At 32.6% G+C, this 18,372-nt stretch overlaps 1 protein-coding gene across 1 annotated transcript in view; it reads right to left on the minus strand.

Moving 5' to 3' along the window:
* LOC129233676 (protein timeless-like) overlaps positions 1–18,372 on the minus strand; it is a gene marked incomplete at its 3' end in the record, with an annotated part of 97,211 nt that overhangs the window by 46,589 nt on the left and 32,250 nt on the right. Inside the window, exons 12-14 of the mRNA XM_054867656.1 lie at positions 9,802–9,908; positions 8,661–8,850; positions 5,207–5,269 (exon numbers count right to left, since the gene is read on the minus strand). Coding sequence (XP_054723631.1) covers positions 5,207–5,269; positions 8,661–8,850; positions 9,802–9,908 — 360 coding nt within the window. The remainder of the gene's footprint in view (positions 1–5,206; positions 5,270–8,660; positions 8,851–9,801; positions 9,909–18,372) is intronic.

Raw genomic sequence — 18,372 nt, forward strand, 5'->3', positions numbered from 1 at the left:
GGTATGTTTGTTTGGGAAGTATTTACCAAGACCCATCCAAAAATAAACACCTTTCTAGTAAAAGAAATGCATTCTCTAAGTATGCATTTAACATTTATTTAGAAAAGAAATTTGCAATCGTGTATTGTTGAAAGAGGTTAATAGAAAAAAAAGAGACTTCTGTCCAGTAGAATTTTATCTATTTGTTCCAGCCCTTCATTGTCATTGTCTCTTATGGAACAGTTTTTCAATCTCCTAGCTTTTAATCTCCAATGTAATTTTTTTAAAAAAATCCTATAATTTCTAATACCTTCAAATTTATACTAAATATCCTACAATTTTCATAACTTCACCTCACTTTTTAAAAAAAAAAAAAAAGGAAAATTTCCTGCTTAAATTGGTTCAAACTTTTTTATTCGTCTTGTTTACAGTCGAAAGTTGTATGTGGTATGATGTAACATCAGAAGAGTAATCACTAGCATATGAAACCTCAAATGTGAGACTTCAGAATTCAAATTCTTTGCCAGTGTCAAATTAACTTGCAAAAAATTTAGAAAATTGTTTGAGTGATCTCAGTACCAATCTGACCACATGAACGTTCAAGTAAATTAATGACAATATTTCCTTTTTTTTTTAGTAAATTTAGGTTTTACACTTTTGCAATTTGTTCTAAGGTGAATGGTGGGGATCCTATGAACAACATCTAAGGGCAAATGTGAACAGTTCCCATATAATGTTAATATTACTGTAACATACTTTAAGTGTTTTTTAAAAATGCATAGGTAAACGCAACAAAATTACGTCACTTTTAGAATGTTGATTATTTATGGATGGGGGGGGGGGGGGTGCAACTATGTTAACATTTTTTACCTTCAAGTTTTTTAAGTCACTTAAAATAGAAGCCAATTTTTTCAAATATTTTTATCTTCTTATTTTCAAAAAGAATGCTCACCTTTAATTGACTCTAGGTATGGAAAAGGGCAAGAATTTATTCAACAAACAGCAGGCATACTGCTGCTTCTTTCTCAGTTTAGTTTTATTGTCTAGTGATAATTTCTTTTATTTTCTTTCAGTGTCTTTGCAGAAATAAACCAGGAAAGAAGAACCAAGAGAAAACCTTGTTATGTGGAATATTTTTCAAAGTCAAATATTACTTTTTCTGAAAAACCGCAGTTTATTGTCTTGAAGCCACTCGAGGAATGTTTCCAAAAATTTCACACTCCCTTCATTATTTCTCTCAGGGGTTACAAATGATTAGGAGAAACTTATCTACTGTCACTTTCATTGTGCAGCCTGGGGGATTCAGAAAATTTAAGTCCAAGAAACGTACCTAAAACTTTTCGCCCCCTTCTCATGCCATTTCGTTGGACCTTTTGACCCTATTTTCACCTCCTTGAAAAGGGAGATGAACGGAAAACCCCTTTAGAGACGCAGGAAATCCTTTGTCCAACTTCTTTTGTTCCAGAGCACTCGAAACTCGTTTGAAACCGTTCTGTAACTTGGTAATCCAAATCTTTGATGAGTTTAGTTGTGGTAAATCACTACATTTTGCTACTTCTTTAGAGTGTTCTTTTTTCTTTATTATTTTTGGCTCATTTTAAAAATTAAATTTTTGTTATTGTATTAAGACTTTTTTTCAACTTTTATTGAGTTTCCACTAATTTTTAACTAGTTTGACTAATTTTTAGAATATTTTTCAACTATGCCCTTGTTATATCAAAAACTCAATGTCTCAAAATTTTTTTTTACCGTCCCTTCGACTTCGTGATATCAAGAGTATACTGTATTTGAGACATTTAAAGAATAGTTTCTTCATTAATGTTCTTCAACTTAATCATTATTGAACAAAAACTTATCAACACAAATTTAATTATGTTTTAAGACCAGCTGATATTAGGAATGTTGTTCTTAATTGAATAAACAATGGGGTTGTTTTCTTCAGTCAAAAGTACTACTTTTAGTCACTTGATAGAATGAGCAAAATAAATAAAATAAATAATAATAATAACATGGACCCAGAAAATACTTTCATTTTCCCAACAGTTATTTTTTATTTCATTTTTTTTTTTTTTTTAATGTCCGATTTTTCAAACAAGGCATGGTCTTTATGACGTCACAAATGATCAACTTATGCGCATACTTCACTGGCACTCTGAATGCTTACACTTGCTGTTTACCACAATTCCACGTTATGATAATCAAAAAGCAAATTTAATATTGCGCTCTACACTTGTTATCAACCATATCCTTGCCACTTGCCATACATGTGAGTAAAGAAGCGATTAAATATTATGCTCTGTGTGAATGGCAGTTCATCATATGTGATGTCATGGGCAGAAGAGTAAACATTTAAACTGAGTCTGCGCATCAATTTAAATATTTTTTAAAAAATAGTAAACTTTGTCAAATTATTTTAAAAATGATCAAATACTATGTTTCTAAGCATGCTCTTTCAGAAAAAAATACTTTCAAATTTAGGAAACGGCCCCACATTCAGTAATGGTTTGATATACAATTATCCTTGCAAATTATGCTTTTATTTAAAGTCAATTTTTTTTAATTACTGCATTAAAAAAATATGCTTAGTGTTACAGAACTTACAAAAAAATATTTGAGGTTTTAGTCGTCAAGACCCTAAGTTTTTTTTTTTTTTTTGAATAGGTTTTTCCTACTTAAACAATTTGTGAAAAACATTTTGTTCCCTGCTGAAACTAATAAAATTGGAAGAAAAATTGATCGGCTAAAAAAAAAATAGTCATTTAAAAATTAAAAGACAGACTAAAAAATTTTAGAAAGACTACTAATTTTAATTTAAGAAATACTAATGAATTAGTAAATATGATTGAATAAACATATTCATGTCAGAAGTCGCTATCTAAATGCTAATTTTGCTACATTGGAAATTATTGCCGATAATTGTGTTTATTATGGGATCAGCTTTTTTTTTCAGTTACATGCTATTACAACTAAATCTGCATTGCTGTTTCAAAGTTAATGGATGTAAAATACTTTTAATACTTTAAGTTACTCTTAAACGTGTATTATCTCAAATTTGTTGCTTCGCGAAAAGAAATTCAGCTGCACCGAAAACTACGGTTATAAAGATTCAAACTATATGGGCAGTGTTGTCATATCACTATAAAGCTAGAAACAATATAAAACCGAAGTATAGATCAAAGGTACCTTACTAGAAATAATTTGCTCAAACAAGCAAAAAAAAAAAAATGCCTGGTCATTTTTATACTTTGCTCTCGTCTATTTTTCAAAATTGCAATATTTTTACATAATCATCGGAATGTCTTAATTTGAAATTTGTGGCTATTCTCCCGTTTCTGTATTCATATTATTATTTTTAGAAGCTTACATTTATGTTGCAAACCTTAATTTCAGAAATAAAACTTTTAATTAATCATATCAAAAATTAAATTGAGCATTATTATTTATCTAGTTAGTGTAATTTTTATGATCGGAAAACTATGTAAAATGACTGTTGTATATTTTGTTGTAAAATATCATATACTCTTTGAACAAATTAAAAAAAAAAGGTCAAGAAACTAGGTTCTTATTTGGGGTGTAAACCCATTTCTAAATTATCTAGTCTCAATTATGTTTAACATAATTAAATCAATTAAATTTTATCATATAATGTCAATTTCAATTTTTTATTTTAATCAATTGTTCTTATCCATAAAGATGGTTGTTGATGCAAGAATATAAATAAGATTAATTGAATTTTCAAGAGATTTTACTTTTTATTCATTTGCAAAAGATTCATTTTCCAATTTAATGAAATTGTTGCTGATGTTAATATTACCTGTATGTATAAATGCCTATAAAAATAAAGTTCATTCTACATTCTTTTATTGTAAATCCATTCTTTTTGTATTTTACTGAGTGATACTAAACGAATCTATCTTCTTCCAATACTAAGCACAACTTTTTGTTGAGATCCATTATATATGTTTTACAGCGTGCATTTTTTATGTTCTTATTTAAATAGAACTTCAGAAAAATACCAGAGTGAGTAAATCTCAAGTTTACCAGCATACAATCAATTTTTCATAATTTTGTTTTCTGCATCTGAAAGTGGTTATCTCATTACGCGAAATGTGTTTTTCACAAATAAATTTTCATATTCTTAAAATTTTTATGAAGTTGATGAAAATTTGAAACTTTCACCATTTGTCGTCTTTCATGAAAGAAACTTGCATTTTGAAACTGCAATGTAACAAGATACCTGCTTTCAGGTGACAAAAATAGATTTTTAATAAATACATTTAGCAATAAGGAATCTACTTTTGAACTTTCTTAAGGTATTTTCAGAAGCGTATTTGTGACTCGAAAATTTTGGGTTGCCGTTTCCGAAAATTTTCGGCTGACAACATATTCTAAAACTAAAAAATTAAAAGTTGTTTTTAAATAAGTTTGTAATGATTTTTGGAGAGTTTTTTCGCGGGGGAGGAGGTGGGGTCTAAAATTTTACTTGGAATTTTGGTGGTTTAATGTATCCACGTTTCGGACTAATAAAAAATACAGCTTCAAATTCAGAAAAAAAGATTTGTAAAAAACCTCATTTATCAGAAGCAAAAAAAAAAGTTTCTTCAAATAACGCAAAATGTCTTCCATCTGACAGAAACGATCATAACGGACGTTCTTCAAACAACGAAATAAATCATTCATGTAACAAACAAAAATAACGAGCATTTCTTCAAATAACGAAAAGTTGACTTCATGTAACAGAAACGACCATAACGGACGTTTCTTTAAACAACGAAAAATTTCCCACATTTAACGGAGAAGAAAAGAAACGGAAAAGTGTCAAATGACGGAAAATATTGACGAAACTTTCTTCATTTGACAGGAGAAAATAAAAACGGAAATTCCTCAAATGACGGAAAATTTTCCTCCTATAACGAAATAAATGCTGAAGAACGTTCCTTCATTTGACAGGAGAAAATAGAAACGGAAGTCCGTTAAAAATCGTGAAAAGTCCGGCAGACTGCTGCCAAGAGAATTTCCGTCAATTGAAGGAATTATTTTTGAGAGTGTGTGTCGTGATAATGAGGTTCGACTGTATACCAATCGCACCGTACAAAAGAACTCTCCATTATTTAGACAGTTAAGTAATGAAAATCCACACTGCGTGTATAACTAATGGTTAATATCTTCACTCAGATATGTCGACAATTTCAGTATCTAATAATAATAACTTCCAAACAGTTTTTACCTGTTGTTTCTGAAATTCTGCAAAAGCTTCCCATAGCATTTCATAATTGTAGGAGTAGAAAATCTGCAAGAATATAAATAGCATTTCAGCATTTAATAATTCTTTGCATGATAATCTCACATTGCTATTTATAGTTTTAGTTAAAAGTGTGTTTTGTTCCTCATTACATGATTTAATATTTTTCTTAAATATTTTAATGTTCAAGAACTCTTACACAAAAGGATTAAAGATTTCTATCTTCAACAAATAATACAATGGCAATACAGTAAGCAACCTCCTCTTCATTGTAAATAAAAATATCCACATGGATACATTTTTTTTTAAAAACCGTACAGCTGTCCTCTATTTTTAACATAGTCATCTTGCGCATTCAAGCATTTGTCAGCGTTTTTCCAACTCTGATTCCTTCCACAGAAAGTCAGCCACCAGCAAATTAAATCAGTTTGGTCACAACCTTTTGGTGTTTTTAAAGTTCTGACTTCCTAGCAATTTCTTAGTGTGAGTGAGCAGATGATAATGAGCGAAGTTCTGTCTGTAAGGGGAATGATTAAAAACGTTCGATTTGAATTGGCGAAAAGGTTTAGCGTTCACCAAGTATTGTGATACTGAGCGTTGTCATGCAGAAACAGAACCATAGATGTCACCGCTGTGATTTCTTAGCGGGAGTTTAAACAACAGTTCTTATTTGAGGTTATAACCAGTATAAGCGAGGTGGTGCAAAGCTCTAAGAGAATTGAATCCCAGATTGCTTGATGCAACAATGGTTAAGTTCTAATCACTAACATTAGCGCCAAGCCACAACAGAAATTAGTTTGGGAGTTGCGCCCATGTTTAGTGAAAACGAGGCCCCTAATAACTAAAAAAGTAAAGAAAAAACGAAATAATTACAAGAAATCTATTCAAATGAAACTGTGTGTGTAACTATGTTCCTTATACGGTTTTCCGCCTTTCGTTAGGTGTTCACAAATTTCTTCCCGAAAGTACTTGATATATGGAGATAGTCATAAAAAAGTTTCAGAAATTCATCAGCTCAAATTTTAATTTGGGAGCCATTAAATAGGAATAAATATTCTCTCATTTTTACAATTTCTGAATAGTATTTAAAAAACAAAATCCCCAATTCTAACACAAAATTAAATTTGTTACTAGTTCTTCTGACAGATAAAACAAGTGAAATTAATTGTTTTATGACCTAAAATCTAGAACCGCCAGAGTTCTAGATCTGTGTATAAAGTTGTTTGTGATGGAAAACCATTAAAACTAAATATCATGTGCTTAGGTTGTTGCGATAGTTATTTTTCTCGAAAAAGTTATTGCACTCATATATTTTTTTTTATGGTGGTTTAGAAATTTAAAACATCTTCAAACGCCGGGAATCGTTAAAAAGTAAAATACTAGAAGGTCAATTTTTTCATCTCTATTATTAAATCGGTATGACGTCAAGAATCTTGCAGTTGCATCACACAATTTCGCTTTAATGATGCAGGAATTGTTAGTCGCAATTATCCATCCCAGTTACTTCAAAGAAGATATAAGCTTCTTACGTTTGAGAAGATAAATTATAAAATATATTTTCTTAAAATTGAAATTCATATAGATAAATTGGATGGTTAAAGAGATAAATTAGAGTGATGTAAATTGATTGATTAGATTTATGCAATACAGTTTTTCTAACAGAGTGCACCACGGAGAATTGATTTTTGATAAATTAAGGAAGATGCGGTTATTAAAGCATGTCGAATAATAAGACCTAAACAACAAAAATACAATTTAAAATGTTCGTATCCACTCAAGGACGCACTCATAGGTAGCTAACACTGATATACTTGCTTGCAGTGCACTGATATACTTAAGTTGACAATGACGTCACGACGCGTGGAAGAAAAAATCGAATAACAGATAAAACGTCACACATTTCCTAGCTACCTCCCCTATCTTCTTCGCGAATAAGAAGAGGTCGCTACCTGTCTATTAGCTGCTATTGGCTGGCGCGTTTGATTCAAATGGGCGAAATGCTCCTTGCTGCTTTGCTGGTAAAATTTTAAATATTTAACGATTGACAGAAATTATGACAAAAAAAGGTTATGTATGCGTGGGTTTAACTAACTAGTCCGATTTCTAAAGTGAAGAGCGCAATTTCACCAGAATATCAGACAAGGCGCTAGGAACTATTTCTTACGCTTGGCCTCAGCGTATTTCTCCATTGACAAGTAAGTTTGCAGTCGAGTATAGATGGCACTTAATACTGGTCGCGACATGCTGCTCACACTTGTTGCGACCAGTGCGACGCGATTCGTTTTCGCGGAGCGGTTTTGTGCTACACGAATAAAAAAGAGTTCTTTAATGTGGAATATAATTTTTACTCTTTACCTCACAGACTCCGATCTTACTGCATCAGAAAAATACTTTTGATCCAGGTGTAGAAAATTCAGTTTTAAACGCAATAGGGGAAAACATTATAAAATGACCTATTTTTACATTTTTATGACGTTTCGGAAAAGACGTTTTAAAATGCGATCTTACATTTATAAACTTTCCCGACAAAAAGTTAAAAAGCCTATTTTTTCATCTCTAGATATATTGCGGTCAAAACATTTCTCGCGGAAGATACTGTCGTACAAGTATGTACCAAGCACTTAGAATTCAATTTTGGATGATATCCTTATCGGGTCGTATCGGGCGATCCCTTCCGGGTCGGGCCCATACTGGGCCTAGGCCCCTATCCCCCTAAGGGGCCCCAAATTTTTTAAAGAATTATGCATAGTATTAAAACGAATACGAACAAATTACCATGCATGTAATATTTTGTAAAATAATTAGTTATTAATTTGAAAAAAATATTCTCAAAGGGGAATTTTTATAAATTCTGCCAGTAGCCGATTTACCGAGTCACAATAGTTAGTGGCCCACATGATCAAAGGGGCCCTAAAAAGGATTCATAAATGCACATGAGAAATAATTGATATAGTTCTATGATAGACAAAGGGTCCTCGAAAAATGTATTCCGATGGGCATCCTACTGCATTCTGCCATAGTCATCAGGGGACCTCCAAATTATTCAGGGCCTTGGGCATCACTTTGAGTTAGTAGGACAGTGTTCACTACAATCAAACTCTAACTTTTATTATGATTAGTACTCAGTTGGTTTATATAAGAAAATAAACTGATCCTATTTCTTCAGCAGGAAGTTGACATAATTTCAATGCATTTTTTTGAATGTTTCGTACCAAAAAGAAGATTTAATTATCATAGGTATTTATGAAACTAAATTGTAAGTACATTTTTGCTTTTATCTGTATCGCAAATTGTACAACACAACATGATCCAAGCATATATTTATATAGATTAAATGTTAACCTGAATCTAGATGCGAAGAGAACTTGCTACCAGCTCAGGAACAAAAGTTAGGAGAATAGAGGGCAAATTTAAGGAAGTTTAATGAAATATAACTTACAGTTTCAAGTGTTCCAACGTATCAACTCTTCTAGGCCCCCAGCAAAGTTCGTTATTTCTCTCTGATAAAGTGATGATTTGATGATTGATAGTCACAACATCTTCTAAATACCTCTTCATGTTAGTTATTGGGCAATTTTGGAGCAAAAGAAGAGGGATAAGTCTTAGATCTTTAAGTCCAGCAAGCATCCCTAAATTAATGAAGGAGAAAAACGTACAACACTGATGAAATTTAAAGTGACGCTCCATCAGAGATCTTATCAGGATTTTTTTAAAACCAAAACGATTCAAAAACATAACCTGAAACTTCAAGAGAGAATCACTGCATAAAGAGAAAAATGCAGGTAAAAATATTTGAGAAGTTTAAGAAAAAAAATGCGTCAGTAAGGGGTCCGGGACACAAAAATCGTCAAATTTTGCATTTTTTATTTTTATTTTTTAATCATTTAAGAAACTTCTCCGTTTTTTCCTGCTTAAAAGGACGTTCGAATCTTGCTTCTATCTTAATTAGAACGAAATATTTAATTATTTTTGTTGCATGTGCATTTAAATATTGTACTTAACTTTAAAACTTTAAATGCGTTTTTCTCTGTGATGCAATATTTTTCCGATTTTTTGCATTCAAACTCTTATAAGTCAAGAGCTGATAAAGATAAAGTAATAAAATTTGGAGCATATCTTTTTCAAACAGTTTACTTTAATTTTTATTCGGCAAATTTGAAAAAAAAAAAAAAAGTTTTCTGCAAAAAATATAATTTGCCGATGTTTCCTTATAATATTGCTCGAGAGAGATGAAACCCTGTTATAGAATGCTTTTTGCTAGAGTCTATACACAGAAAATGTCTAATCCAAATGTTTTTTGTATCACATTCATATTTAATAATAAAATTAATTTCAACAATATCAGCAAGACAATCATTTTTTTTCTTTAGTTCAAACTAATATGAAATTTTTTTGCGAATCTTAAAGAAACGTATTTTTTCGCTAAATATGTTTCTATTATTTTTATAGGGAAACATGAGCGTTTGTATAGACACTTTATTAGTCTATTTTGACACCTTATTTTTATTTATTTATTTATTTATTATTTTTTGAAGTTACAGCGTAATGATGACTTTATGTGCAGAACCAGCAATACTTACCACACAAATAATTGAAGAAAATTTTTTCCCTCTGTGAAGTGATCTTTTTTGAGTATATGTCAATTACATGAAGCACCTCTTTTAAAGCTGCCACAATTAAGCTCAAACTAAAATATAAAAGTAAACAATGAAATAATTTTTAGAAAAACTCAAAGAATAGCACATGTATTGTGTCCCAAAATAAATAAATAAATAAATAAATAAATGAAATAAAATAAAATAAAATAAATAATAAAACAAAAGTCGATTTTTCAAGTCGCACACCCTTTTATACTTTTTATTTTAAGTCAAAACTATTGTAAAAAAAGTTTCATATTTTTTGAACAACGTCAACCCGTGCCGACTAGCCGACTTGCTCCTGAAAGTGTGAACCTGCACATAGGCGTAGGAACTTTGTAGAAGTAGGAGGAGCTGGGACACAGTATAAGAAGTGTCTGGAATCTAAGGGGCAGAAGCAGAGGCGCAACAAGAAAATAATTTTTTTTTTGGGGGGGGGGGGTGGCGGAGGGAGGGAGGCTTTTAAACGTTTTTCCCCATAAAAAATTGGCTTCGAAGCTTCCATCTCTTATTGAATATTGTATATATACAATTGTTTATGGAGAGATTGAGGAAATTAAACTTCTGGTTTTGAGAAGGAGTCGGTTAGTACTCAAAGATGAGCACGTAGAAATAGAGGTGTTTCGGGGTCTCTCCCAGAAAATTCTCAAAATTCTTGTTTTAAAATCGAACTTATAGGTGATATTTGATAATGTTAAGGCTGTTCCGGTAGAAAAATATGCTAAACTTGACTCTTTGGGAACAGCGACAAAAAAAAATCTAATCGCCTGATTGCAATGAAACTTTTTACTATATCAGATGAATGTGTAAAAAACAAATTGCATGAAGTAAATTGCTGCTGAGTTACCTACATTTATCACAAAATGATATTAAAAAGTACTTTTTGTCAAATATGAAATATTTCTCTTGAACACATTCATGAAAAATCATCTAAACACAGAGATTCGAGATTTTTTTCTCTGAACCATAGAAACAATGTAGACGCATTGCAATTGAAATATTTTGTAAATATCATTAAAAAAATTTTCAATGCTCACGTGTTCTGAAACTTACTCGATTCTGTCCACTAATCTTATAGTTGCCTAAAGTGCCAATAGATGGCGTCAAAAACTCGAATAAGTAAGGATACGTGAAATTAAGGTCTATTTTATTAATAGTTCGGCTTTTTTCTCACTTTTATGCTAACAAATGATTCCATATGGACCATAAACTTTCTGTAACAAGTTTCATTCCTTCATATTCTTCATAAATCAGTCTAGATTTTTTTTTCTCTAAAACCAATTGTTCGTGATCGCGTGGGGATCCCGCCGGACAAATATCGCCATCAGTGAGTTTTGCAGATGAACTAGATTTTTGCGAAAAAGTGAGGCTTTCCATGCGTATGCCTGAAGTGATGGCCAGTGGTATCGGATGTCAGTGCTTGTAGCTTGTGCTTGAGGCGGCAATGATTGTAGTCGAGGAAAGAGAAAGGGGGGAGGGAGGACGTCCCCGTGTGTATTTTCCGTGTTGTTAGAAACAGGTGGGTGAACAAGAAGTGGAGGGTTGGCCTACGAGTGCTCGCCACAGAATCTTTCCTAATCCGCAATGAATATCTTTCTAAATTGACGCAACAGAGATCATTAAAATTTCGTGATATTTTATTTCAACAACATGATAATATATGAACTTTCAAAAAAAAAAAAAAAAAAATTGAACTTGAAAAGGAAAGATTTTTACATATTGTGTGCGTACGCGTAATAGGCTCAAATCATTACCTTGTAGACACGAAACTTTTTTAGAAAGTAGGTACTTCGTACATTATGTAACGTTTAATGGTTTTTATATTTGAATGTATCAAAATTTTAAGACAAAGCTTAAAATTCTGGGAATAAATTGCAAATACAAGAATAAAAATGTCAAATTTGTGCAAATGGATTAAGTAAATCTTCATCTCAATTTTATACTTTAAAGTTTTAGACTTGGAAAAGTAACAGATTAAGTAAACATTATATTGATAAGCGTTTATTTAAATTGCACAAGAAGTATTATAGTGTGATCCGCGAGTTACTGACCATCATTCAGTAAGTTGAACTAACTTGTAACAAAGGTTTTGATTTGACCATTATGAAGGTTACGTACGATATACTTACAGAGACATCTAGAAGTTTTCAAGGAAGTCACTTTTCTTACTGGTGCAAATTGTTATCAGATAAAATGTTGAATCACCTTTTTCTAGGTTAAATTTAATTTTACAGGTTCATTTACTGAGATATGCTGATCAATGCTTATTCTCAGTGAAGGAAAAAAAATGCATTTAATAACTATCCATTTGTTATTGAAGGTTGGTCGATTACATGCATTGATCTAAAATGCCTTCAACGCCAGTAATTGACAAATACGATCTACCTGTAGTAATGACATAGTTAAATGCTAGTTTTAAAGCTTTTTTCTTTATACCAAAGTAATTACAAACATTTTTATGCTAAAGATATGAATGTGTATAGTACAACTTTTATTGAGAAAAAAAATATTTTAACCATTAATTGACTAGCTTGGTTAATTACTAATGCTCCAGATCAGCGGTTCCCAACCAGCATGTTGTGACTTCCAAGGGAGTCGCGAAGAATTTCTTATAAGAGAACACATTCAAAAACATATCATTAAACAGTTTAAAAACTAAAATATGTAGAGGAAAAAAATCATTTTAGAGAAGCATCAATACTTGAGCGTAGTGGCGAATTTAAAGAGCCTGATGATCCCTCAGCATTATTACATTTTGGTTTACGGACTTGCATCCCTACAAATTGCCGCGAAAGACTCGAAAAAAACCTCCCTATAACATTATCTAAAATTGTCTGAAAGTTCGTTTTTGGAACTTCAATATCGAATTTTTTTTTGTGAGACAGTCTCTTAACCCCAACCCTCATCCTGAAAGATGTCATGTAATTGCGTTTTCAGGACTTAATTTTGGAAATATTTCGAGAAGTTCCTAGAACCCTATCCCATTCCCTAAAAATAGCAAAGAAATGGATTTTTAAGCTTTCAATTTCGGAAAAATTTCACAGGAGTGCCTTCTATTCCTTTTGCATAATTAAAGACCGTACAAACATTCCTTTTCAGGATTTAAATTTAAAAAAAAATTCCGGGTGAGGGTCTCCGATCGTTTCGCCTTGCCATCAAAGATAATCTACTATTCAATTTCTGAAACTTAAATTTCCAAAGTTTCCTTCATATTACCCCCAATCATTCCCCCCCCCCCCCCAATCACTAAAACTTGATTAAAATACGTTTTGGAGACTTCAATTCCGGAAAAATTCCGGGGGAGAGGCTACCTATCCAAACATTTGCCTAATATTTAAAGGAACAAACAAAAAATACGAACAAAAAGACTATTTTTTTAAAAAATATTTCTAAAATCCAGGGGGTTCCAATGGCCCCTCCTCACCCTGATTTCCCAAATGACGGACCTGAAATAAACTTTGAAACGAAATCCAGGAAGGATAGATCGTTTTATTGATTTTTAAAATATTTTTGGGGGAATACCCCATTGGATCTCCATGCTACATATTTTCCTGGTTTTCACCTCTCTAGCCCTTCCGAAGAATGCTCGTAATCATAGTATATATTCCATTCTCCTCCAAATAAAAATGATGACAATCAAATGACTACTCATCATCGAAGGGGGGGGGGGGAGTTCACTAATCTTGCTAAAACAAAAGAAAAAAAAAACAGTATTTAGTTAAAATTTCATCACGTTTGGGAAGCAGAGAAGTGCTTGAACTAAATCCAATAAGTAACTTTTCTAACTTGGTTGTCCGTTTTCTGCTCAAGTCATTGTGGAAAAACAAGACGCATGTTTTATTCTGATCAACGTTTTGAATACAACCAACTTTAAACTATAATACTCAAAAATATACTGTCGTGAAATGTATGATAAATTTACATTTTCCCCAATCAAAATTGAATATTTATAACTCTCATATACAGTCGGCTTCCGCTCCAAAGCGATTCAACTTACGCCAAATGCCTATAACGCGAGTTTTTCTCGAGTAACGAATGTTAGAGCTAACGCTAATTTCTCACCCACAACACGAAAACTTTTGGAAAAGAATCGTGGCGCAAAATGACGGCTTCGCTATTTACTACTAAATATTAGTTTCGTGAATATACTTTCATCCTTTTAGCATCACTAACTGCTCTAGTTCCCACCCAGCGCTAGTCAAAACATCGCTTTGTTAGTGTGTATAAATAACAACTCCACAATTTTCTTTTAATATTTTAAATTCTAAATATGAAAGGCGATGAAATATTCTGCACCAAAGCACGCTGTTTCATGCTATGTTTGTGAAGATAGAAGGAAAAAGTGAAAATTTGTGACAAGATAACGAATTCTTGAACGCTTGAAACTCTAAAAAATGGTTCGAAGGCAGTGGCGGATTTGCCAGGAGGGTGGTGGAGACGACCGCCCCCTCCATAACTGTCATTTTCGAAAACCAATAATATAGAATTAAAGGAATTACTAGCTTTCGCTATTAATTTCAATTAAGTACATTCCACAAATTTGCTTTAAATTAAGTTGAGACAGTGTAGTCGAAGATGGACAGCATTACCCACTTTTTAATTTGAAACCGAAGCTCGCCCCTCCCCTCTTTTTTGAACATTAATAATTTTTATATTTCTATATGTATCTTCCAACCTTTTTCTTCCATGGACTACACTATACTGGTATGATGATACATTTTGCTATGATTTAGAACAGTGGTTTCTAACCCTGGGGGTGATAGCCCCCAAAAGGGAGATTTAACTCTTGAGGGGGCGATAAGTTTGTGAGGGGCGATAGGGCGTGATTAAAATTTAAAATACAGGCTAAAAGGGGGCAATTGATTCCCTCCCCCCTACATAGTGGGTTGAGGGGAGGAATATGGCTTTCACGTTTTTCAACCGCCACCCCCCTTGAAAAGAATGTAAATCCGCCACTGATCGAAGATAGCACAGCAATACTGTATAGTACTATTACAGTGTAGTGCTTTATTATTACTGCATACTGTATATGTACCGTACTGTTTTTTTTTTTTTTTTCATGTCTCTCTCTCCCATTGATAATTGATATTGTGCATCGTTTGAATACTGCTGTTTTTTTAAAAATACGGTAAAAATTCAGCTGTTTATGCAAGAAACGGTAATATATTGTTAAGAAATGGTCTGGAACAGTTTAAAGGGTGTTTAAAAATGTCTTAAATAATTGGATAAGTTAATACAAAATTCGTATATTGTACACGTATATTTGTATATAACACACACACAAAATCAACTCCTTCAAAGTTTCAGTAAAGATACTAAAGTTAGTTGAAATCTATGATCTAATAAACTTTAATTTTAAAAGCACCAGCTTTGATACGGTGCTCCAGAACTTGAATTTGTTTATATATATATATGTTTTTTTTTTTTTTTAATTATAAAATGAGAAAAAGCTTACTGATGATCAATTGGGTGACAGAGAATTAAAAACAGCAACAATAGTGATAATAATAATGAACAGAAATTTAAAATTAACTTTAAATTTCTTTCTATTAGAATTATGTTGTCTGAAAATTAATTTTTTTTCTCTCTTTTTTCTTCAAGTCCTTATTCTATTATACCCTTCTCAAATAGTTTCAATTATGCGTGCTCAGTCATTTAAAACGAGGGGCATCATGACCGGATAATTGGACAGTTCGGGCAATTAGAGTTTGGATAACTGGAATCCTACTTTGATATAACACAAATGTAATGTATCTTCAAATTCAGAAACCTGTAATTCTGTTATGGGGGAAAAATTTACTTCAGAGAACTCATAATTTAAAAATATTGATTTTATTTTAAAAAAAACATTTTTTGTGAAGTTATTTCTGAAATTAGATTTTTTTGGAGTTTTAAATAATAAAAAATGTAATAAACATCCATGGAATGACACAACCAATGATTAAAAAAATTATAATAACGAAAATTTAAAAAGAATCGCCGTTTTTGGTTCTGGACCAAAAATGGCCGCCAGGGGGGGGATTTTGGAATGCCTCCCCTTTGTAAAATTTTTGTTTATACAATGTCTACAAGCATGCCGAGTTTCATAATTTTATCACAATTTGCAGTTTCTTCCCCCGTAGCCCCCCGACTATTTCCAAGTTAGGCGAAAACCAAGATCGATCTCGGGGGGGGGGAGCTGTTCCTCCCCCCTCTTTGCACGACTGGGCCCTGTTAAATGCCGTAAAAAACTATGTTTTCTTCTTCAAAATTTTAAAAGATTCGTACCACCAAGTTTTTTCTGTAATTCCATGGTAATTTTTGTGGACCTTTGTCATGAACAAAAGGTAAAATTCCTCGTAAAGATTTAAAAAATGTGACCTTTCAAAGACAATTTTCTTTTAAACTGTCCAAGTCTGATTTAACAAACTTTCCAGTCTTTTCTATTACTATTTAGCAATTTCTATAAATGCAGCATAAAGGAAACAAAGCTTCTAAAGATTAATATTAAGAAAAAACAAAAAAAAGAAACTACATTAGATTGACAACTTTTATTAGTAGATTTAATAGCCAAAAAGAAGACATTTCTAAAATATGTTGCGATAAATTTACCGAAGTTTCCGCGGTTAAAAAGAATATATTGGTATAACGAAATCATTTCTGATCTAAACTTCAAATCGAAGTAAAAATGCTCTCATCTCATTTCTCTGCAGCGGTTTTGTTTGCTTTTCCGATTCCTTCGCGCTGTCAATGCCTGAAGGCACTTGAGGGGTGTGTTTCGAACAATGAATGACATTCCTCACTGACTCCTCTGAAGAACAATATCTCCTCCACACAAATTCCGGTTTGTCCCCTTTTCTGGATGTCGCGTAAATCCTGTCAGTTGTAAAACTAGTTTGCGGCTAAAACGTACAACGAGCATGATGCTTTCGTCACAACCAGGGTGCAACATTTTGCGCCATCTATTGGGTAAAGGAAGTTTTTTTCATAAAATGGGACACTCTTAAGGGGAGAAAAGGTTCGAATACCCTCCCTGAAAAATTGTCGAAATTAATGTCTTAAAACGCGATTATATACCATATTTGTAGCCTTTAGTGAAAATGACTCGAAGGATTGTCCTCGATCGATTTTTCGAACGATTTACATCTCCGTCCCAATATTTCGAATTGGAAGTCCTAAAAACGTAATTGTAGACAACCTTCAATGATGGCAGGGGAAACGGCTGTACTAGGACTCTACTCTGGAAATTTTTCAAAATTGAAGTCCTAATAGAGAACGTTTTTCAGTGATGTAATCAGAAAAGGTTCAGAGGTTTCTTCTTAATTTTTTCGAAATTGTAGTTGCTGAAAAACGCGACTGTGCATCATATTTGTTGGCGTTAGGGGTTGAGCAATTTTTTTGAAATTGAAGTCCCAAAAACGAAATATTACATAATCTCCCATGTTGTTGGAGGGCAAGGCATTCAAAGGACTCTCTTCCGGAAATTTTCAGGGAATTGAGCATTGAAAACAAAATTTGAGGCGCTCTGTAATAATTTCGGAGGAAAGGGGAGGCTTCGACAGCGTAGCATTTAGAAGACTTTCTTATTTTCTGAGAACTAGAAAAAGGGGAATAGATGAAACAGGAGGGCGGAAAAACAGAACGTTGGATATGTGTTAAAATGAATTGTTCACTATATATTATATTGTTCAGATAAATTTTTAGTTTAAAGTCTTTGAGTCTTTGATAGAAACTATAAAATATTGTTGACTTTTTTTTCTGCAATAATAGATGAAAGGTAACAATTTTGGCACAAAAATGTATCTGTGTGTGATGAAAAAATAGTAATTTTGAGAAAGCAAAAAAAAAAAAAAAATAATTTGAATTTTGACATCTGGAATTCAAATTATATTTTTCGCAATCACGAGTGTGTGTGTTTGTGTCTGTGTGTAGGTATAAGTGTGTGGGTAGTTGTGTGTATGAGTGTTTGTGGTAGGGGGGAATGTGTATGTGTGTGTAGGAATATGCGTTTGTGTCTGTGTGCAGGCATGAGTGTGTTGGTAGTTGTGTGTAGGTGTGTGTGTATATGTCCGTATGTATGCGTGTGTGTGCATGTGTGTAGGTGTATGTGTGTGTATATGTCCGTATGTATGCGTGTGTGTGCATGTGTGTAGGTGTATGTATGTGTATGTGTTTGTTTGTACGTGCGTGTATGTATGCGTGTAAGTGTAGGATATTGACGCTACCTGGAGATGATTTTCGCTAGAGGAGCAGCATCGTGAGACCGGTCGACGGTGGTGCTGCAGAGGGTGCTGGTGGGAAAATAAAATGATAGCACATCCAAACAGTCAAATGAAAGCAATAAGCGATCGTGATTGCTCAAAAAACAAGAATAACTGTAACTTCGTAAAGTATAATCTGAGGGGTCAGATAACTTAAAATGAGATACTGTGGCTCCCAAAAGTGTGCGTACACCTTGAAATTTTGTAGTAAAATCAGAATAACGTGAAACTGAATTCGAATTTGAAGTCCATTTTTTTTCTCACCATTCCTATG

This window comes from Uloborus diversus, unplaced genomic scaffold (genome assembly GCF_026930045.1).
Source record: "Uloborus diversus isolate 005 unplaced genomic scaffold, Udiv.v.3.1 scaffold_614, whole genome shotgun sequence".
Lineage (NCBI taxonomy): Eukaryota > Metazoa > Arthropoda > Arachnida > Araneae > Uloboridae > Uloborus > Uloborus diversus.